The following is a 24,426-nucleotide window of genomic DNA, read 5'->3' as shown; positions in this document are numbered from 1 at the left end:
GACAATGAAAAACAAACAATCGTGTTTTTGCCTACTACAGATTCCTACTGGGATTTTTTTTTCCCACTTTCCCATCTTCAATCAGCTTGGATCTGCCCAGGGAGGCTGAGGTGGTTTTGACCCAGGAGCTGGATGAAACCCTGCAAAAGTATGGTGGTTTTGAAGAAGAGTTGAAGAGCTGAAGCATAGAGAAAAGGTGGTGGATAAATGACTGTTTAAAGAGTGGATTGAGGGCATCAGTAAACAATTTCTATTTACCTACAGTACATCATTAATAGATGGTTAAAGAACTGTGGGGCTGTGGTGGAAGAGGCATTGGTCCCGGTCATTAAATTAACCTTTGATGGAATTGACATCGGCCTGCTGTTTGCCCAGTTAGCAGTAATTCCCCAAAACCTGGCTCTTCAAGATGACGGGGCTGCTGAAGGGCATGGGTATCCAGTGCATAAGGAGTCTCAATGGCTACTGAGTTACACAGGAGATTCTTAACCTCATCCCCAACATAGAGAATTTTACGCTTGCTTTGAGAACCGTCAAGCTGTGGGCTAATCATGCATTCCTTTATAACTGGGGACTGGTAATCTTATGACTTCAAAGGTCATGAGCTGGGACGGTGACGTCATCAGAGCTGGTATTTCCCTTTCCAAACTCGTAGGAGCCTCAGCAGCCCCAACCTAAAAAATCCAAGATGGCTGTAGGCTACACACAGCACTGCCTAACCTCTATCTGTGTGAACATGAGGCTGCAGTGTTTGTATGCTCAAAATGCCACGAAATGCCATGTTGTCAATTGTTATTGCTAACAATGGCTAGCCTGGCTAGTGACTGGATCTGACCAATGAACAGTGAACTTCCCAGCTCAAGTTTTCTGCAAATGGAACGCTAACAAAACGGATGTGACGTCATTTAGCCTCCACATCCCAGTTATTTTGCGATAAAGGAACGCACGATAAATGCCACATTTACTCTGAGTCCAACACCCTCACTTTCCTGGCTTGGGTGGGGTATCATGGGCCATACTGGTAGCCAGAATTTGCCAGCCCTACCCCCAATGCTCTGGCCTCAAATCTAGTGGAGAAATTCTTCAAAGTTTTCTCCATTTGGGAATGGCCAATCTCTGTTAAAGCAGGCTCAGGACTGGTAGGCTAGACCTTCCAGTTTGAGACATCCAGGGTTAAGTGGGTATGGGATGTTTGTGCAGGTCTCCTACTTACCTAGAACAGTCAGGTAGGCTTTGGCTGTTCTGACAGGCATGGTGAATAGCGAACAGGTGTACATGCCTTCGTCTGTCAGCGTGACGTCACTGATGCTGATAGTCAGCTCCGACCACGATGCGTGCACCAGCTCAATCCTGTTGTCCCTCAAGGCTAATTGGAGAGAGAGAGAGAGGGGGGGAGAGAGAGAGAGAGTGCTTATATCAGCAACAATATTAGGAGGCATCATTAAAACACGTATTGCATACTCTAGTCTAGATATAGTCTGCTCTATACTGTAAACCCTCTCAGCCATTTTAGATATATGAAAATGTAATCTCCTGAAAGGCACGATAGGAATGAAAATCAATAGCACAATAACAGGCCGAGAGAGAGCCCTAATGAGAATTTGGCAAGACGTGAGAGTTGAAATGGATCTGTAGAAAGGAAGACCAGCTGAAAGACACTCTCCATGGTCCTGAAACTAGACGGCCTATTTTGACTGCTTCGTGGCTGTGATACAGTAGGAACACACACACACACACACACACACACACACACACACACACACACACACACACACACACACACACACACAGATTTCAGCTTGTGATGATGACTGGAAAAATGACATGACATGTTCATGCCTGGCGTCTGGATTATCGGATATGGAGAAAAATAAAACAAGAAAATCCCACAAAGGATTGGCTGCAACATGAAAAAGGGGCCGTGTGGATTTTACCGTTGAGCACACTAAATATTTTATTCATTCTGTTTCTGTGGCATCGGCTTCTCTTGAGATTTGTTCAAGCCTTCCTTTCACAAGTGCGACGCTCTACAAACTTTATTCAATAAGAGCAGCCAAGGCTACTTAGCTTAGCCTTTTCGCTCTCCAGCAAAGTGGCTTGGAGCACAACCCCCGTTCAAGTGAGTGTGATTGCATACGTGTGTGGAGAGGGCGAGAAAGAGCTTGGTTGTTTGTGTACAGAATGTGTGGCCACATGGAGGAATATCTTATCTTATGGTAATTTATAGGGAATGGTACAAAAAGCACTACACCCTGGTTTTCTAACCTGTCCACAAAGATTTGATAAGTAAAAGCCATTAGTAGTGTAGTAGTAAACATACATGTGTGTAGTAAACATAGTCTGTTTGTAGTTTGTATTTTGAAGACTGGGTGATTGAATAGTTAGAAATAGTACGTTTCCCCGCCACCCCAAAGGAGCAGATCTATAGGGGAAACACTACATAACTTATGGCATGGAACCTCTGTCCTGTGGGGTGCAGCCTCAATGTCCTGTGGGCTCCAACCCACAGCCAGATCTGTATGTCTATCCTGTGGGTATGACTGATATCATGCCCCACCCCCAGCATCGATTGGTGGCCAGAGTGATGATGTCATTGTCATCATTGTCGAGTGGTGGCCAGTGGTGACTGCCGAATGATGATGTCATACCCACTGATGAGGTCATGCCCCACAGTCATCGAGTGATATGACTGAAGATGTCATGTCCCACAATCATCGAGTGGGCCAATGATGACTGATGATGTCATACCCACTGATGATGTCCCAATGATGATGTCACAGACATTGTGACATTGTCAGTGATGTCATAGCCATTGTGACATCATCAGTGATGTCATGCCAGTGATAGGCTGATGATGTCTTTTTATTTTTAAGCGGTGAAACCGCTTCTATGCGTGACTTTGTGTGTATGAGCACGAGAGTTCACCTGGAGTTCACCTGAGATAGTCACCTGGAAGCGGTTAGGGTTATGCAGTTGTGAAAAGTCACCTGGGCGAATCCATTTTGTGCGAGTGATGTCACTCAACTGTAAGTGATGTCACGCATTTGCCCAACTGTGATGTCATCAGGCAGTTGTGATGTCATCAGTGATGTCACTGATGTTGAATGCATTTGCAATTGCCCAACTGTGATGTCACTCGAGCAACTGTGATCTTAATTTGTGACAGAAGTGATGTCATTTGTGTGTGTGTGTGTGTGTGTGTGTGTGTGTGTGTGTGTGTGTGTGTGTGTGTGTTGAATGCATTTGCAATTTGCTCAACTGTGATGTCACCCAAGATTTGAGTCTGGATTGAGGCAACAAGGAAGAGTGTGTGTGTGTGTGAAGTGATGATGGCACCCAACTGGAAATTATGTCACGCAATTGTTAGACTGATATCATCAGGTAGTTGTGATGTCATAAGTGATGTCACTCATTTTTATGACACGTGTGTGTGTGTGTTTGTGTGTGTGCGCTGTCATGGTCACAGCACTGACAAACGTAGAGAAATGTCACTAAGCATGCTATCTCATGTCATTTGGTTTGCCATGCAGGGGAAGGATGATTTTTGATTTGGCTTGCCTCGAGGCTAAACATACAGTAAATGCCAGTAGTGCTGCAATGAGTTTGACTAAAGAACAGCTGTTCTCTGCTTTATTATTGCATTTGGTCTGTCTCTTTCCATCCCTCACAGCTCTGCTTATCTCTACGCTGTATAGGCTTGGCTGTGCTGTGAGTACGGCCCATTTTGTGTGTGTCTGTTTACACATGGAGACAATGTAAGACTATATCAGTTTCACACTAACGCACGATATCAGTTTCACACTCACGCATTAGCCAGTTCGGCTAATGGGGAAACCTCTCCTGATAGGATAGTTGTAATGTTTCATGCAGTATACAGACAAAGAAAGGTACAGCTGGTCTGTTCAAAGAATAGACTGATTCTCGTTCCCTCTGTCAATCTCTCCTTATCCCTCCCTCTCTCTCATCTACAGTATACAACCACCCATAGACCTCATTCTCTCAACTCAGTCAGCACAACAAACCCTTGACTTTAAAAACAATGTTTCTATTTAACTGTTGTCTTATTTGCTTTCGGCAGGAAGTATGATGAAAGCCAATGTCAGAAAATATGTTACAGTTTTTCACAATTGTTGTTGTTTAGACACTAAGGGCCCTATCGTCATACGGCGCTATCGTTTGCGTTGCGTTTGGCCGCCTCTTATTGCTATCTTCCCAGCGTCTTAAGCTATCGTCTGCCTCCACCGTCCAGTTTTGCGCTGGGATGACACAGGTGTAGGCGTGGCCCAGGCGTGTCGGTGGGCCTCTAGCCTATCATGTGTCTCACGCAAGTGTCATTTAGTGCTCTGGGGAAGATACCGTCGGTTTGTTCCGAGCGCAAAGAGAGGTTTGGGCGCATTCCAGCGCAATGCGTTAGAAAAAGGGGCCTTGGGTGCTCTCAATTTTAATGCCAGCAAATAGCTGGTCTTAGCGCAAAAAACCCCACTACGTCAGGCGTACGCCTGAGTGCACAGTATTCTCTGTGCAGTGCAGGAAATCCTTGCTTGGATACATTTACGCACGGCATGGATGTCACCCTCCACTCGCGCCTGCACACAGTATTCTCTCCTCCGAATGCCACGTTGATTTTCAACTATAGCCTACATTGCAAAAAAAACACCTTGATTTAAAAATGAGAATTCATTTGTCATGGTTTTATTAGGCTACATAATTCCCGACCATACAGGTTTGTGGTGCAGTGAGGTAACAGTAGATTGCTTTTGAGAAAGTTGCGACGGTGTTGTGCCAAGCTGCCTCTCCCCACCCTGGCCGGCCCAAAATACCCAGGGGGCCGACCCGTAGTGTCCGGCCAGTACAGTAACCTCTTTCCCTGCAATTGCACGCATGCAAGACCAGCTTCTCCACAGCGCAGATGGCGTGAACGCAGTCAATGGCTTAACCAGAGTGGACAATTCTGACATAGGCTATTGAAATAGGCTAGAAGTAAAATCTCACACAATCCTACACTATTAAAGAAACAAATATTTTTAGATGTGTAGGCCTATGTTATAGCCTATATGAACGAAACGTCTAATTACAGTAAGCGCACGCTTTGGGACATCACTGCATAATTGCTGTGGCTTTTAAGGGGAGTGATCTCACCTTGTGAATCCTATATGGGCATAAACACGCCTATGGAGGTTTGCGCCAAGATGCGCCGAGATGACGTGAAGCGCAGCGGGCCGACATGCCCACAATTAGGGCTTTGCACGGCGCTATAGACAGGATCAGTCAAGACATTACAAGCCTGTTGTAGACAGGATCAGTCAAGACATTACAAGCCTGTTGTAGATAGGATCAGTCAAGACATTACAAGCCTGTTGTAGACAGGATCAGTCAAGACATTACAAGCCTGTTGTAGACAGGATCAGCCAAGACATTACAAGCCTGTTGTAGACAGGATCAGTCAAGACATTACAAGCCTGTTGTAGACAGGATCAGTCAAGACTTTAATTACAAGCCTGTTGTAGACAGGATCAGTCAAGACTTTACAAGCCTGTTCAGGATCAGTCAAGACTTTACAAGCCTGTTGTAGACAGGATCAGTCAAGACATTACAAGCCTGTTGTAGACAGGATCAGTCAAGACTTTACAAGCCTGTTGTAGACAGGATCAGCCAAGACATTACAAGCCTGTTGTAGACAGGATCAGTCAAGACATTACAAGCCTGTTCAGGATCAGTCAAGACTTTACAAGCCTGTTGTAGACAGGATCAGTCAAGACATTACAAGCCTGTTGTAGACAGGATCAGTCAAGACATTACAAGCCTGTTCAGGATCAGTCAAGACTTTACAAGCCTGTTGTAGACAGGATCAGTCAAGACATTACAAGCCTGTTCAGGATCAGTCAAGACTTTACAAGCCTGTTGTAGACAGGATCAGTCAAGACATTACAAGCCTGTTGTAGACAGGATCAGTCAAGACTTTACAAGCCTGTTGTAGACAGGATCAGCCAAGACATTACAAGCCTGTTGTCAGTCAAGACTTTACAAGCCTGTTGTAGACAGGATCAGTCAAGACTTTAATTACAAGCCTGTTGTAGACAGGATCAGTCAAGACATTACAAGCCTGTTGTAGACAGGATCAGTCAAGACTTTAATTACAAGCCTGTTGTAGACAGGATCAGTCAAGACTTTAATTACAAGCCTGTTGTAGACAGGATCAGCCAAGACATTACAAGCCTGTTCAGGATCAGTCAAGACTTTACAAGCCTGTTGTAGACAGGATCAATCAAGACATTACAAGCCTGTTTTTTATTTTATTTTATCATTTAATTTTTGTACCCTTCATCCCTCTTAAAGAATAAACTACAGCTACTTTCCCTATTTATGCAGGATGTGAATGTGCTTGGCAATGGGCGAGAGTAGAGCTATAAATCACAGTGCAGTGAATGAATATTCCTGACATTTCACTGTTGCTGACATTTCATTTAAAGATTTTATGAAACTACTAGCCATACAATAAAATACACTGACAACTTGTATTGCTCAATGTCAGTTGGATAATAGTTGCCTACAATCATAAACTCAACTTGCATGTTAAAGTGTTAGCTTGGAGCACCTGAATAATGTACTGTGGGCACATGGGTGATTTTGGTCCCTATATTTTCACGGTTAGTTCGTTAGTGTATTCGTTTAAGGAGTCAGTTGCCCCTGTGCTGATTGATGCCTTCCATCAGCAGCATCATACGTGGGCTCAGTTTTTAAAAACATATCTGATATTTGGATTTTAATCAAGCTTAAATGTTGTTTCTGCCCAATTTATTTATTTAAAACTCAAAAGGCAGAGATCGGGTTGTTTTGATGCCAAATATGAGGATCATCTTGATCCCGGATACTGTATTATCCTCACTCTATCTATTAGCACACAGCATCAGCATTGATTAGTTGACATTATTATTAGTAGACCTTTCCTTAATGTTAATACACACAATTCTGGGATAGTGTTTGTCATTGTTTGTTTGCCTTGTACTGTATGCACCTTTGTCTATGCTTACTGTAGACTAGCGGCTATTATAATTGTGCTTAAGTGCTTTTGTCTTTGTTTGTGTTTATGTGCTGTTGCATGTTTCTAATATGCGTATGTGCTCTGGCATGTATTTGATATGATATGCTAATGTGCTTTCATGTTTTTATATGCATTAACCCGCATGTGCTTTTATATTGCTTTTGTGTCTGTCTGTATGCTTTTGTATCATAGGAAACAAAAGCGTAGTGCTTTTATGCTTTTGTCTGTACTTATGTGTTCATGTACTATTGCATGTGTTGATTCATGTTTTTATATACCTATATAACATCAACCTGCCAGGGACTGCAGATGAAAACTAGCCTGGATGGCTAAATCTGGCACATTTACATGATGGACTCAGGTGCCCATATTAATGAATGTACATTGTCCCTTTTTTTAAATAAATAAATAAATAAATAAATAAATAAATAAATAAACAAAAATAAAGATTGTTCACAAGTCCCAACTCTCAAGTCCAAGTCAAGTACGTCTCAAGTCTTTGAGGACAATTCTCAAGTCAAGTCTCAAGTCACTGTGTGTGTGACTTAAGTGTGACTCACCTCCAGGTCTCCAGTCCAAGTCCCCATCTGTGCGCACTGATGACATCGTCAGTGATGTCACAACACTGATGACATCACTGATGACAGCATCAGTGATGTCACAATGCACAATTGCTCAAGTGATACATCAGATCGGCAATTAGGCCTCGCCCCATTTTAGGGGGAAAACACAAACCTCTGCCCGTTGACTTCAATGAAAAATAGCATTACCCCCCAAACATTATAGAAAAATAGAATAGATAAAACTGAATTCTGTCATCTTGATCTTCTCAAAGTTAAGAACTTTCCTTGATTTCAAATAAAGGGATTACAAAATCTGTATAACTGTGATCCAGATTAAACATTTTGGAAGTGGACACTGTAGCAATAATAATGTAACCTTGGAGAAAGGTCACGGTGTAGATTAATGGGAGGCACACGCACGCACGCACGCACGCACACACACACACACACACACACACACACACACACACACACACACACACACACTACTAATACTTGAGTTTCTCTATTATTCCACACACAAAATACAGTCCACTCCCACTCTCATTTCTTTTTCTTTTGCTCTGCCGTCTTCCTCAAACATCTTGCCTCCTCCCCTCTTTCCTCCGTCTCCCTCTCCATCTTGAAAGTAGCCCCGCCCCCGTGGGAAAGGAGGAAAAGTAGAATGGTTCCCTTCTGTAAAGGTGCTGTTAGTTGCCTGCCGCCATCCATTAGAGCGCATTAGTGCCGACAGAGCTGACCTGTGTTCGCATTGCATCAAAGAGCGATTGATTGAAATGGCTGAAACTCCGTGTACTGTTTGCTATATGGTGTTTATCATTCGCAGCTTACTTTCACATTTATAATATTTGATCCATGTAGCATAATATACTGTAGGTATATATATACAATAGAGCACCGCAGGAATGAGTCCGTGGAGGGATACTTCCGGGTTTGTGAGGGGAAAAGTGAACGGGGATTTTAGAATGGGGATTTCACTTAAATGCATTTCAGCTTGATTACTGCGACTGTGTTTATAGATTTGCTTGTCCTTCAGCTTTGGCAAAACTTGACCCACTTTATCATGCTGCATTGCGATATATTACCAACTCAGCCTTCAGGACCCACCATTGCATTCTGTACACTTTAGTTGGTTGGTTCTTACTCACTATGCGTAGGCTACATCACTGGTACGTCCTGATTTACAAGGCGTTGCTTGGTAAGCTGCCCTGCTACATCCGCTTCAAGCTAAATCTGATAGAAAACAACCTCAATCTTAGATCCAACACCTGATTGCGTCTTGAAGTACCCCCAGTGCGAACTGAATCTGGTAAAAATAAACTTTTCTTATTTTGGTCCCTGGTCCTGGAATGACCTGCATTCCAGTCTTAAATTGGCTTCTCTGGTTCCTTTATCAGTTTTCAAACAATACCTTTCTGAATCCCTAGCCTCTACCTGCTCCTGTTTTGCTGCATAATTCTTATACTGTATTTAGGTCCTTTGCATACTGTTTTTTTGGGGCCGGTGTGCAGCATGCACAGCAGGGCCCTTACATTCCACTCAGTCGCTGCATTTGAGCACGGATTCAGGCGATGTAATGTTCCACTTTCCAGTCCGGTAGGTTGTGGTAATGCACCTCTGGCTAATATTGTGGCTAGCTCGTTACAAGGAGGACGCTGCGGCATTAAAGTTGAGAGCCTGCATGTGTCCCAGTTCACTTGAAGGCATTGGCAACACAGTCAGGGCCGTAGCTAGCTATGAGGACGGGGAGGTCCGGACCTCCCCTAATATTTCAGCCTGCCAAAAAAAAAAAAAAAATTTTTTTTTTTTTTTTTTTTTTTTTTTTGCAGGCCAGGCCAGGCCACTCACTGAACAGCAGGCCAGGCGCCGCCTACTGGTTTACTAGTGGTTTTATTACTTTATTCAGGTTTAAAGTGGGTGCATCTCATTGTAAAATTGGACTTGGCCCAAATTGGGCTTCAAACGGCCCAAATCAGGCTTCAAACGGCCCAAATCTGGCTTTAAACGACCCAAATAGGGCTTCAAACGGCCCAAATCTGGCTTCAAACGGCCCAAATTGGGCTTCAAACGGCCCAAATTGAGCTTCAAACGCTGAATAATGACATCACAACAGTATAATCCTAATGTTGATTTAAAATGATATATTACTCTAAATATGGCTTAAAAAGGGGGGAAAAAAACCTCAATTTTTTTGAGGAGAGTAGGGGAATCCGCCTCCCCTTGCTGGACCTCCCCTATTTCGGAACCCTGGCTACGGCCCTGAACACAGTGTTGCCTTGAACCAATGGTGACTGGTGAAAAGTGAAAAAAGCTCTCTCTGACTCTGTCTGCTTCATGTGTGGGCGTGCCGACTTTCCCCCCTTCCCTCTCTGCTCGCTCTATGGCCAGTCCTTCAGTCCTCACTGCAGCACCCCGACACACAGGACAGACACAGCGAAAATGGCAGCGGCTTCGTCTTGCAAGCCGCCCAACGCTTGTAGAAAAAGCAGATGCACGAAGCGAAATATGGAAATATTTTGTATACGTTGCCGACAGCGAAGGCAAGCCCGTGGACACATCGAAACCAGTGTGTAAAAGGTGCTTCAACGCGACCCAAGCGAAAGGCTCAAACACATCGAACCTGGCTAAACATCTTGCCGACAGGCACCCCGACCTGTTCAAAGAGATTAAAGACCGACAGGTTAGCGAACGTGAACGATAAACATACATGCCCTCAAATAAGTCAAACGAGTATTGTGTGACAAGCAAACTTGTTTCACTGAAAACGTTTGCTTGTCACACTAGCCTACTCGTTTACAGTGAAACACGAGGCAATGTGCTCGAGCACAGATCTCTGCCAAGGAGCAAGTCATTACATGTAACGTTTAGGGGAGGGGACATCAGATGACTGCATACCATGTACAATATTTAATAACACTATGGCCCTCAATGCCAGTGTTATTAAAGCTTTTACATGGTAAGCAGTCATCTGATGTCACCTATCCTAATATTTACAATAATCCCAATTATTAATGATATACGAATTCATTGTAAAAAACACCTAGCCGGGGGGGGGGGGGGGGGGGGGGGCACTTCATGTTAATGAAGCTTAAACCCAGGATTATTAACCCACATACAGTAGGCTATACTACAGCACAGGCACACTACAGTTGATGTGCACTAAAGTAGACTGAACACAAATGACTCAATACACCTTGGCAGAGTTCTGCACTTTACTGAGCACACCGGCCCTATGCCAGGTTTCGACCTGGCCTTGTTTCATGTGTACACAGTTACATTTTTCTGTAATCTGGATGTTTTTGTACTTTTACCTGTAATTGATCATTGGTTTTATTTCTTTTAAGTGTGCTGCTGTGTTTTATACTCTCCTACGGTGAATTATTGGTAGTCTGTGTCTTTGTTGATTCTCTTTGTTGATTCTGTACTTTTCTATTTACATGCACTCATGTATTTCTGACGTGTAACTTTTCCGCCTTCTTGGCCAGTTCTCTCTTGTAAAAGAGGCCTCGGCCTCAATGGGATTTTAACTGGTTAAATAAAGGTTAAATAAAAAAATAAAAAAATAAAAATGATGAGAGACTAGAAGAAAAGCACAATAAACTTTAATGATGAAACAAACAACACTTAGATTTGGTGTATGACTCCATGATGACGCTCCTCCTGAGACGTGAGGAGGACGTCAGTGATTTATAGGATAGAGAATCCCCCATAGGGAATTCTACTGGAGTCATGACATTGGTGGTGTTCAGGGGAGGAGGTGGGGCGAAGCAACTGCTACGGTGAAGACGATCACTGAGGGGGAGACACACAAAGTGTTACAACACACGAGGGAACTGATGTAGAACTCCAGTTAGGTGATTGGCCAGAAGACCAGAGAGAGGGAGAGCGTGGGAAAGCGTGGGAGACATTGATTGGACAGGAATGACGGGGCGTGCATATTTATGAATGAGTGATGTCACCTGAACAGGGCGTTGCAGGGGGAGAGAGAGAGAGATGAATGGAAGGAACAATGGATTAATGAATGAGATTGTTAATCAGACATTGATTAGGGGAAGTAGTCTTGCATCATTGAAAATAGTCTGAGACATTATAAAATAAGGTCTGTGGTTAACAAAAGTTTATGGGAACGCGAATTTGGGTTCAGCAGGATAATCTTCACAAACATGAACAACTTTTATGGCTTTTGGAACGTAAATGTGTTTTTAGAAAACGCTTCAAAAGGCATCAAAGTTATTCACGTTTGTGAGGATGATCCTGTTGAACCCAAATTTGCACTCCCATAAACTTTGTTAACCACAGACCTTATTTGATGCATTTAAGTGAAATCCCCAAAACCCATAGACTTTTCCACTGACAAACCAAAACGGAGGCGATTTCTGGTTAAGCCTACAAAAATACATCATCCCTGCGGTATTCTATTAACACACAACCACAAATCTATAGGCTCTTTCACACACAGATCTCGCAAAAATTGCCGTTTAGGAGTCCCGTAAAGCCAGCCGCCTCGCCACAGAAATTGCTTTCACACAGAGCCAAGCAGCACGGCCACATTACCGTGCTGCTGTGTACTTTCAGGTGAAATCCCCTGCTCCCGGATTGAAAGGCGAGCGGAGGGATTTCCTACTCCTCCTAGCCCAAATGTATATTTTCATAGGTTAGTGTAGCCTAGGCTACTGTATGATGAACGAATTCATTCAACAAGACTTCCCTCCTAGTCCGCTGAGCAGGGAGGATAGTGCACTCGCATGGTGGGCGGGCAGATCGATATGGTGTCCTACTAAAATTGGAACGATACACGACCGCCCGCATATCAAACAGCTGCAGTCTGCATAACGTTCGTCGGGGGAATAGTATAGGCTATAAATGCACATGACTACTTAACGTAGTTTTTGTAAGGGAATGCACAGAGCTGATTTCGAGAGGGAATAACCTCAGACCAACTCGCCACAGACAGCTAGCCCTCTGAAGCTTATTATTATATCCGTTAATTGTAGCCTACCTACTAATGTCAACATCGTTTGAGCATAAAGCCTAACCGCACGGAGCATTCCTCCTGGCGTCCCTGCAGTCATGATTGTATAGGCTACTTTTTTTACTTTCACTCCTGCACTTTCTTGATACATGAGGTGATTTCCCCTGTAATTTTTTTTATGAATGAGCAGACCATTCGCACCTTTTCCGGCTCGCTGCGACGACCTTTCAAGTGGAGGCGGGTTGCCAGGTAACCCGGCGCTGTTACTACCTCCCGTCGCGGGACAAAAGGCGTAAAACAATTGTCCACCAAAGCGCGTTCACGACTTTCACATCGGAGGCGCTAATCCTATTTTCCGTGCATTTTTCGGCTTTCAAGGCCGGTGTGAAAGAGCCTTATGACTGCATATGTAGCAGTCATCTAAGGCCACTGCCATGAATAGAAGTAGGTGAGGAAGAGAGAGAGAGAGAGCAGAAAATAATGACATTTGTACATTAGTGTTTATTGTATAGGCATAGGGTGCATGCATAAGCAAACAATCATGACTTCTTTTTTTTCCAGATTTTTTTAATCCGATTTTTATCCCCCTTAGTGCTCATTTTAATTTATTTATCCTGGTTGCTGCTCCACCCTCTGCCGATCGGGGGGGAGAGCCGAAAGCTGGCTCCATGCTTCCTCCGAGACATGGGCAGTTAGCCAGCCGCTTCTTTTCACCTGACAGAGGAAGCTTCACCGGTAGGACATAGCACATGGGAGGATCACGCTATTCCAACCAGTTCCCCTCCCTCCGAACAGGCGCCCCTAACAACCAGAGGAGGCACCACATCAGCAACCAGGATATTGCATGTTTTGGTGAAGGGGGTTCCTATATGAATGGCACGGGGAGAACATGCAAACTCCACACAGAAAGGCCCTTTTTGACGACCCCACCCGGGCGGTGGGCACTCGAGGACATGCGGACGGGCACGCATTCCTTCAGCGTTCACAGCGTCCCAGGTGGGAATCGAACCCAGGACCTTCGAGCTGTGAGGCGACAGCGCTTACCACTGCACCACCGTACCCCCCTATTTTCCTCTCCTCTCCGCCCTCCTGCCCCCCCCCCCCCCCCTCGTCTACCCAGGGACACCATGTATTAGTATAGAGCCCTGGCAGGTGTTTGTTCATTCAAGTGACACAGTTTTATAATGAGAAAAGTGCAAATTTTAGAATATACATTCAGCTGCCTGTCTGGATGTGACTGTTCTCTTTGCCTTGTCAACAGCCCATATGGCGGATTTGAATTTATGCGTGCATGTGTATGTGTGTGTGTGTGAGCAAGCAAGAGAAAGAGTGTGTGTGTGTGTGTGTGTGTGTGTGTGTGTGTGTGAGAGAGAGAGAGTACAATGTTTATTGAAGTGCATAATGTATATTCTGTATCTCAGCCATTCCTCAACCTCTTTTACCTGTTACACCTTTCCGAGGCACAGCACCTTTTTAAAATGTGCCACACTCCGTATACAGTAATTGGCTTGCTGAGATTCTCGCGGTGACAGAAATGATTTTCTTTCATCAGGTTTCTACCTGCCATGCCGAGTTCAGTGGGACACCTGCAGCAGCCCCTCTTCATTAAGTCCTTGTGAGAAGCAGGTCGGCGCGGAGACAGCCCCTCAGCCTATTGTATTTGATTTCCCCCTCCAGCTCAAGAAAGAGAAGCCAGCACCTCCTCGCCCTATATGAGGAGGCACCTATTCTTATAGAGAAGAGAGAAGCCAGCACCTCCTCGCCCTATACGAGGAGGCACCTATTCTTATAGAGAAGACAGAAGCCAGCACCTCCTCGCCCTATATGAGGAGGCACCTATTCTTATAGAGAAGAGAGAAGCCAGCACCTCCTCGCCCTATATGAGGAGGCACCTATTCTTATAGCGAAGAGAGAAGCCAGCACCTCCTCACCCTATATGAGGAGGCACCTATTCTTATAGAGAAGAGAGAAGCCAGCACCTCCTCGCCCTATATGAGGAGGCACCTATTCTTATAGCGAAGAGAGAAGCCAGCACCTCCTCGCCCTATATGAGGAGGCACCTATTCTTATAGAGAAGAGAGAAGCCAGCACCTCCTCGCCCTATATGAGGAGGCACCTATTCTTATAGAGAAGAGAGAAGCCAGCACCTCCTCGCCCTATATGAGGAGGCACCTATTCTTATAGCGAAGAGAGAAGCCAGCACCTCCTCGCCCTATATGAGGAGGCACCTATTCTTATAGAGAAGAGAGAAGCCAGCACCTCCTCGCCCTATATGAGGAGGCACCTATTCTTATAGAGAAGACAGAAGCCAGCACCTCCTCACCCTATATGAGGAGGCACCTATTCTTATAGAGAAGACAGAAGCCAGCACCTCCTCGCCCTATATGAGGAGGCACCTATTCTTATAGAGAAGAGAGAAGCCAGCACCTCCTCGCCCTATATGAGGAGGCACCTATTCTTATAGAGAAGAGAGAAGCCAGCACCTCCTCGCCCTATATGAGGAGGCACCTATTCTTATAGAGAAGAGAGAAGCCAGCACCTCCTCGCCCTATATGAGGAGGCACCTATTCTTATAGAGAAGAGAGAAGGCAGCACCTCCTCGCCCTATATGAGGAGGCACCTATTCTTATAGAGAAGACAGAAGCCAGCACCTCCTCGCCCTATATGAGGAGGCACCTATTCTTATAGAGAAGAGAGAAGCCAGCACCTCCTCGCCCTATATGAGGAGGCACCTATTCTTATAGATTTTCAAGATATTCTTCAAAAAATGACAAACAAGAAGGCATTGTAAAAAGGCTCCGTAAGGGAAACGGACAGTGTTTACGTTGGAACAACACCTATTCATTTTAATGATGTAAAAAAAGAGGGCGTTCTTATCCTCGCAATCAATAGGCTTAGACCCCCCCCCAACACTGCTGCTCCAGAAGCAAATTATTCCCCTTCTCATCTCTGGTCTGGATTGTCCACACCTAGCAAGTGATAAGTGGCTATATAACCTCACTTATAATCGCAGTAATAATTGAATCTATACTGCTCCATTGAACAATGTATAAAGTCTCATTTTCCCACTTTGCTGTTTCAGAGGAAATGGAGCCGACATTTGTGTCTGTTTCTCTGAATACAACGACAACACATATCTCCTTTCATTAGAACAAGCCGTCTCCTGCATACTGCAAAAACAAGTAACAACAACAACAAAACAAGTCACGTTTTTTCTTCTTACAAAAGCTGAATATTGTATGAGGCACAAGGTCACAGAGAACGTGTGGTTTTTGTCCTTCAGAGGTGATAACAGAGTCTGAACGCTCTAATAAAATGCCTCCTTAACTCCTCTCCTGTATCCCACCAAGGCCCTCATCTCCTCTCCTTTGCCTCCTTTTCCTGCCTCTCATGTTTTATGGTCCTTGTCCTGGAGAGAGGGGACTTGTTAAGGATCTTTGGAGATTTACAGTCACTTTTTTTTTTCTCTTTCAGAGACACACTGTACTCTACCAATCTGAAGGCCGGTTATGAAAGGATGTTTCATAAAGGCAGTCTTCCAGGAAATAAAAAAAAAGTCACAGCTGTCTCAAAGTTGAACTTCCCCGTTTAAGATCGAGTTGTTTGAGAGAAAGTTCAGCTATCTGTTTAATACAAAGTCTGTCAGGCATTTCTTATCTTGAAATTTACGTTGGAAAACTTTGAAAAGTCTAGCCCTAAATTGCTCAGGCACAGACACTCTGAATGCATGAAAGCTTTCATCGTTGCATATTGAGGAGGTGGAATACTTGACATTCCACATGCACACATATATGCACGTGCATACAATATGCCTGTGCACACACACGCACACGCACACACACACACACACACACACACACACACACACACACACACACACACACACACACACACACAGCAAATTGATTCAGGCAGCTGAATATTTGACATCTAGGGACCTGACTAGTTTCATATTCAGCAGGCTGGGGGCCCAAAAAGGAGCAGTTGGCCCTTAGCTGTTCACCCATAACACTAATCTTAATGTTTAAACAGATTAAATCAATCCACAGATGGCATGGTATGAGCAGAGATGGTATGGTATGAGCAGTGATGGCAGAGATGGTATGATATGAGCAGAGATGGTATGGTATGAGGAGAGATGATATGGTATGAGCAGAGATGGTATGATATGAGCAGAGATGGTATGGTATGAGCAGAGATGGTATGGTATGAGCAGAGATGGTATGGTATGAGCAGAGATGGTATGGTATGAGCAGAGATGGTATGGTATGGGCAGAGATGGTATGGTATGAGCAGAGATGGTATGGTATGAGCAGAGATGGTATGGTATGAGCAGAGATGGTATGGTATGAGCAGAGATGGTATGGTATGAGCAGAGATGGTATGGTATGAGCAGAGATGGTATGGTATGAGCAGAGATGGCATGATATGAGCAGAGATGGCATGGTATGAGCATAGATGGTATGGTATGAGCAGAGATGGTATGGTATGAGCAGAGATGGCATGATATGAGCAGAGATGGTATGGTATGAGCAGAGATGGTATGGTATGAGCAGATATGGCATGGTATGAGCAGAGATGGTATGGTATGAGCAGAGATGGTATGGTATGAGCAGAGATGGCATGATATGAGCAGAGATGGCATGGTATGAGCAGAGATGGTATGGTATGAGCAGATATGGCATGGTATGAGCAGAGATGGTATGGTATGAGCAGAGATGGTATGGTATGAGCAGAGATGGCATGGTATGAGCAGAGATGGTAGTGGCAGGTATGCACCTTCGCAGCATCGTGACATCAACATTGCAAGTATGCTTCAGTATATGCCAGAGAGCTATTTGGTGTAGGGATGGGAATTTCATGCTAATCTATTAATTGTTAAAGTTTTTTCTCACCCCCAAACCCCTCCCCCTGAAAAAAGTATGTCTCATCTTTCTCTCAGTTTATTTAACCTCATAGCTGCATATTTATGTGACATTCATGGCATGAATCACAAACTAAAAACTAAAAACAAAACAATAATTAGCCTAAAAACCATCAGGCTCACCTCCTTTGAACAGCAGCTCTTGTCCGCCTGTCCTTAAGACAGTCATTTCAACAAGGGGGATGTGATAGCCTGGTTCAATGAACTTCATGAAATCCCTCAGCGTCCACCACGCTTAATGGCAGCATCTCCTTTTCCACCATAAAGCAAGGCTTCTGTGTTATTGTCTCTGTACGCATGCATGCTCCGATCGCCTAGTATTTATAACTTGAGTGACAGCGTCCAAAATCAGCGTCCACCGATAATGGAACATAACATGACGTTCAGCGATGCTCGTCGGGCAATCATAAATTGCCCCTGCAGGTGAATTTTGAGAACGGCATCGCAATATTTGCATTAATAGCATTTTCCTCTTCTAGTGTGTAATGCTTCCACACTTGACTGCGTTTTGCTCTTGCTAGCGCGAGCTTGCTGCTAATTTTAGCATCTGTTTGTTTCATGGGGTTTCCTCAATCTACTTCCCACTTCCTCACATGACAACATGCGTGACGACGACCTTCTCACGTGACCACTCCTTCTGTCTCCTTCCAGCTGGGTGAGGTACGCCGGTACGCCCTCTGCTGGACTGCTATAATTGTGAGCTCTGGAGATTGAAGTGATACAAAGTAACAATGTTTGTCGGTCAAAACAGTGAATTATTTTTTAATTGGTTACATTCTTAACGGCGGTTAATCGACTAACGGGTTAATCGTTAACATCCCTAATTTGGTGTATACATATAACTGTGGGGAAATAACACACCGATGTGCTGCTGTACTCAGGTGAGACCATGGCTGCGTTCTGATCGGCTAGTAGTTGCCAGCGAAGTGGACTGCACACAGAGATGGGCAGTATTTTAAATAAATGTATTTAAAATACGTATTTCAAATACATTTGTGTATTTTGTAATTTGTATTTGGCTGGACCGAGAAAAATAAGATGTAATTTGTATCAAGATACTTTCAGACCTTGTATTTTGTGTATTTTAAATACATAAAATACTTTTTTCTTTAATTTTATGTTATTTGATTCTCAAATTGACACATTCTTACCATTGACACAGGTTTAAACTGTGGAGGAAAGAAATGTGACATGTCACTTCTACTATAGAAACACAGCATCAGGCAGCCTACACAGTATGTAATGGAGAGAGTTCCTGGAAACAGGCGAGTTGAATTCACAGTTGAAGACTTGTAACATTACTCACATTGGGTTGCAAACAGGAAAGAACGTGAAGTTTCTTCTTAACATTTTCACAACACAACCGACTTCTGCTTATCTTATCTTCCTCTCCGCCTTACCACTTCTCTGAACTGGGGATAAGGTACGCTTTGAACAAACTCAACGACAAATCAGAGGCAGAGTAGGGTGGGTCTTGAGTCAGACTTCACATCACTTCTTCGTCTAGTATGAAGCCTTGTGTTGGTGGAAATTCCCCCAGAGATAAATTACTAATATAAATTGATGATTAGATATTGCATGCACTGGCCTATCTGCAAATGAAACGGTTTACTGCATATTCAAACCTGTGTATCATATTGTATGTATCAAGACACAACTAAATATCTTCTTAATTAAAATTGGCAAAGTGGGTGGCAGTGTGTGTGGCAGCAGTGTGGGTCATGATTGTGATGTCATCAGTGATGTCACTCGATCAATTGTGATGTCATCAGTGATGTCACTCGAGCCACTGTTTGCTCAACTGTGATGTTACTCAGGCAGTTGTGATGTCATCAGTGATGTCACTCGAGCAACTCTGATGTAGTATGAGCCGATGGCACACATTTGCACGATGGCACCAAGGTGGGTGGGCGGTGTCTGTCTGTCTGTCAGTCATGATTTTGGGAGTCCGTAGAGCCGGCGATTTCCATAACTGCAGCCATGGCGCATCATCTCCAGGGATACTGTTATGATGTCAGATATTTAGGGCTAACATGGTCAAAGTTCCAAAGCTTGAGGTTAACATGTAGAAATGCTGCCTGTAAGTCAAAAGCCCTCACAGAAGGTGATTAACAGCTGAAGTGAGGGAGAAATTAGCTGTGCTGAAAAACAGCTAAAACTGAAATGAAAGAACTGTAATGTGTTAGAGGGTACACAATAGGGTTGTGCGATGTCACCTAAATAACCATCGCGATGGTTCCACAGTGAAACATTGCGATGGACGTTGGCATCGTCGTTGACGGGGGGTGGGGTTAATTAATGATTTATGAAGTCCATGCGGTGCCGTTTGGCTGCGCCACTGCAATGTACGTTCACGTTTACAACAGGACAGCTGAGCTCTACATGTCATGAGAGACCAGCGGGCTTGGATAGGCTACTACTACACAGAGCCAGGCAATTCAAACAGTAGGCTATCACTACCAGCAATATTGAAAGGCGCAAAACAATCAAACGTTAACGTTACAGATCGTGACCAACAACGTGTGTGTGTTTAATTTAACTAGCTGGCAGAAAAGGGGCAGAATTAGTGGTGGCTAACGTTAGATTTGTGTGGGCTCAGTTTTGAACCTAACATTGGGTTACCTTAAGGAGGGATAGAAACACAGCATCAGGCAGCCTACACAGTATGTAATGGAGAGAGTTCCTGGAAACAGGCGAGTTGAATTCACAGTTGAAGACTTGTAACATTACTCACATTGGGTTGCAGGAAAGAACGTGAAGTTTCTTCTTTCTTAACATTTTCACAACACAACCGACTTCTGCTTATCTTATCTTCCTCTCCGCCTTACCACTTCTCTGAACTGGGGATAAGGTACGCTTTGCCGCTTGTTTAATGCCGCCTGTGCGTCCCCCGTGTGTCGCGGTTGAGTGGAGATATCCTTTTTTATTATTAAATCTGCCAAATTTTTGATTCAAACAGATAATCACGATGGTCCGATGTAGAAGTGTCAGAGGTCGATGGGGGTCGGCCCATCGACGATGGTCGATGCCATCGTCCATGGTGCTGCCAACCCTAGTACACAAAGGAGAATACTGTCACAGAGGACTAAGAGATGATTTACCATCTAAGGAAACCAGAAAATTTCACATTTGATAAGTTGGAATCAGAGAATTAGGACATTTTCTTTACAGAAATGGCTCAAAATGATGAACAGATGATCAAAATAGGCAATTAATGTAATATTTAGCAATGAATTGATGGATTGACTAATTGTTGCAGCTCTTTATCAGTTTTTATAAAATGTATTTTTATGTATTTTCAAAATACAAAGTACGTATTTGTATCTCAAATACATTTTTCAGACGAGTATTTTGTATTTGTATTGTGATACATTTTTTGAGCAAGTATTTGTAATTTGTATCAAAATACTTTATGATGTATTTTCGCCCATCTCTGACTGCACAGGGTATTCAGCCATATTACTTCACGTGGCTGAATAGCAGTCCACTACGAAGGGGAACTACTAGCAGATCGAACGCAGCCTCATGAGTCTGGACCTTAGGCAATGCTGACTCAAGACATGAGGCTGCTGCTTAAAGCCCCAAGAAGCTGTAGTGCCAGTCAAATATTTGTAGACATCAATGTACCCACCTGCTCAGCTGTAATACCAAATCTCATTTACAGATGTATGTGCAGGTTATCGGACTCTGCAAACAGTATTATCTTAGCGTTAACCAACCCTGTTTTGAGCTCTGTTAGGTTCTCTTCCAGACTGTGGAACCACTGGCATTTGAGCCTGTATGTAAAATGACCATGGTGGAATAATTTGTAATGCCTGTGCTTTTATAATTGGTTTCTTTTTATATCTCTATTTTTACATTTCTATTCTGTGTTTGGTGTTTGTTGTACTATGGACCCCCCTGAGCCGTGTCCTGAATAAAGTTTGAATTGAATTGAATTGTATAGTTGGTAATTGTGTTGGTCTACTATTGTAGGGTTAGGACTCAACATTTACACCAGTGTCTCTGCTAATATTTCAAAACAAAAACAAACATTTTAGTCAAAAACCATATCATAGAGATACATGACACTTTATTGCTCCTAACCTATTCATTATTTTGTCATTATTTATTTGCCAAATTTTCACATCAGTCACGGTCGGGGATTATACTGAAAGACAGTATAATAACCTGTATGCAAGAATATTGATGTAAAAGAAGTGTGCTAGGCAAATATTGAAGAAATATGCATTTGAATATATTTTCTCGACATAAAAAATAGATGCGGCGACTGCACTTTCATCACTGATTTTGTTACTTACAACTATTCTGCCATTGCTGTCACATCAGTTGCATTTGAGATAATGCAATAATGTATTCAGCACTGCCAATCACATGGCACATGCAGGGGAATATTATAGTCATAGATAAAAGCAGATCCTGCACAGAGTGTGCACAGTACGTTTGGCCCCAGGAAGCAGAGGAGGCAAACATGGGGAGAAGAAGATAGAGAGGGGAGTGAAGGGGGGTGAAGGGGGATAAGGCAAGAAGAGGCAAATACAGATATGGGGAATGGAAACGAAATGAGATGAAAAAGGCCCGGGCATATTAACAGTGTTGAATAAATGATTTACATGTCATACTCCACTCAGCGCTCACACACAACGGACACAGTCCACTAAATGGGCCTGTGAATTTAGAATGGAAAGTAATTACACATAGGTCCCTTCTAGTGTGGGAATAAGGAATAAATTGTAATTATGCCTCATTTCAAAGTTTCCCCATCGCAGGAAAAAAAAAAAGCTATTAACAAGTGCTGAATTACATGAAACCTAAAGAGCAATTTGTAAAGAGATATTACCCCCCTTTGAATCTGATAAGAGAGAGAATCCCTCTTGCCCAGTGCTCATCTCTCTCTCTCTCTCGCCCACCAAGCACAGCTTAAGTCCCTCAGTGGTAAGTGATGGAAAGGACAAAATTGGCTATACTTTTGGGACGACTCATTTGAAATTCCCCAAACTCTTCACAGCCATCGGGACAACTTTGAGAGGAAAGGGAGACAAGAGGAGCCTCTTTCATCTGACTCACTAAACATCTTGGAGGTGAGCCTCAGCCTCGGCATCAAGAGGAGCCTCTTTCATCTGACTCATGTCTTGGAGGTGAGCCTCAGCCTCGGCATCAAGAGGAGCCTCTTTCATCTGACTCATGTCTTGGAGGTGAGCCTCAGCCTCGGCATCAAGAGGAGCCTCTTTCATCTGACTCACTAAACGTCTTGGAGGTGAGCCTCAGCCTCAGCATCAAGAGGAGCCTCTTTCATCTGACTCACTAAACGTCTTGGAGGTGAGCCTCAGCCTCGGCATCAAGAGGAGCCTCTTTCATCCCAGTAAACGTCTTGGAGGTGAGCCTCAGCCTCAGCATCAAGAGGAGCCTCTTTCATCTGACTAAACGTCTTGGAGGTGAGCCTCAGCCCCAGCATCAAGAGGAGCCTCTTTCATCTGACTCACTAAACGTCTTGGAGGTGAGCCTCAGCCTCGGCATCAAGAGGAGCCTCTTTCATCTGACTAAACATCTTGGAGGTGAGCCTCAGCCCCGGCATCAAGAGGAGCCTCTTTCATCTGACCCACTAAACGTCTTGGAGGTGAGCCTCAGCCTCGGCATCAAGAGGAGCCTCTTTCATCCCACTAAACGTCTTGGAGGTGAGCCTCAGCCTCAGCATCAAGAGGAGCCTCTTTCATCCCACTAAACGTCTTGGAGGTGAGCCTCAGCCTAGGCATCAAGAGGAGCCTCTTTCATTCTCACTAAACGTCTTGGAGATGAGCCTCAGCCTAGGCATCAAGAGGAGCCTCTTTCATCCCACTAAACGTCTTGGAGGTGAGCCTCAGCCTAGGCATCAAGAGGAGCCTCTTTCATTCTCACTAAACGTCTTGGAGGTGAGCCTCAGCCTAGGCATCAAGAGGAGCCTCTTTCATTCTCACTAAACGTCTTGGAGGTGAGCCTCAGCCCCGGCATCAAGAGGAGCCTCTTTCATCTGACTCACTAAACGTCTTGGAGGTGAGCCTCAGCCCCGGCATCAAGAGGAGCCTCTTTCATCTGACTCACTAAACGTCTTGGAGGTGAGCCTCAGCCTAGGCATCAAGAGGAGCCTCTTTCATCTGACTCACTAAACGTCTTGGAGGTGAGCCTCAGCCTAGGCATCAAGAGGAGCCTCTTTCATCTGACTCACTAAACGTCTTGGAGGTGAGCCTCAGCCTCGGCATCAAGAGGAGCCTCTTTCAATCTGACTCATGTCTTGGAGGTGAGCCTCAGCCTTGGCATCAAACAACATTAATACCAAGCCCTGCTGCACCACTCAAAGGCCTGTAATGGAGTCAGCTGTGGCCGTTTGCTTTGAAAAAGCACTATGCTTATGCTAATGCTCTGTGACTGACTTTAATAGCGGATGCTCTGTAAGTGACTCTCTTTATTAACTCACAGGAGAGAGACAATAAACACACATTCACACAATAAACACACACACATGCATTACAATTGAGATGAATAATGCTGATGAATGAGACAATGGGCAGTATTTCCAACATGTCTGAGGCAGTTACCTGCAGTACATATAGTTGGTATAATAATCATCCTATCCCATAATGATATATGTGAACATGTTAGGTGTGCTTCTTGCTAGGTACTGTAGACTGCAATGCAACAGGCTTGTTCTTTCCTGCTGGCCTGGAAGAGACATTTTTGTGCAGACATTTCACACGCCAATGACTGCACTTACAGTAGTGTGAACACAGTGCGTCACTGTCCGTACTGCCCCCCACACTTCCTGAATGGTACTGCATTAAGGACTTTTTGATATAAAAGACGCAAAAGTGGATTTTATGCAACAAGTTGGAAGCGGTGTCATCTGTCGCTATCTAGAAGAAGATGTTGCGCATCGGATAGGGTCTTCACT

The 24,426-nt window shown here is 44.1% G+C and overlaps 1 protein-coding gene across 1 annotated transcript in view; it reads right to left on the bottom strand.

Annotated features, from left to right (window-relative positions):
- Window positions 1-24,426, bottom strand: part of cadm2a (cell adhesion molecule 2a) — a gene marked incomplete at both ends in the record, with an annotated part of 630,124 nt that overhangs the window by 79,640 nt on the left and 526,058 nt on the right. Inside the window, one exon of the mRNA XM_083635206.1 lies at window positions 1,214-1,366. Within this exon, the coding sequence (XP_083491332.1) occupies window positions 1,214-1,366 (153 nt within the window). The remainder of the gene's footprint in view (window positions 1-1,213; window positions 1,367-24,426) is intronic.

The sequence above is a fragment of the Poromitra crassiceps genome (assembly GCF_964638095.1).
Source record: "Poromitra crassiceps genome assembly, chromosome: 1".
In the NCBI taxonomy this organism is placed as follows: Eukaryota; Metazoa; Chordata; class Actinopteri; order Beryciformes; family Melamphaidae; genus Poromitra; species Poromitra crassiceps.
The sequence above is the reverse complement of the archived record's forward strand: the minus strand, read 5'-3'. Positions and strand labels throughout refer to the sequence as shown.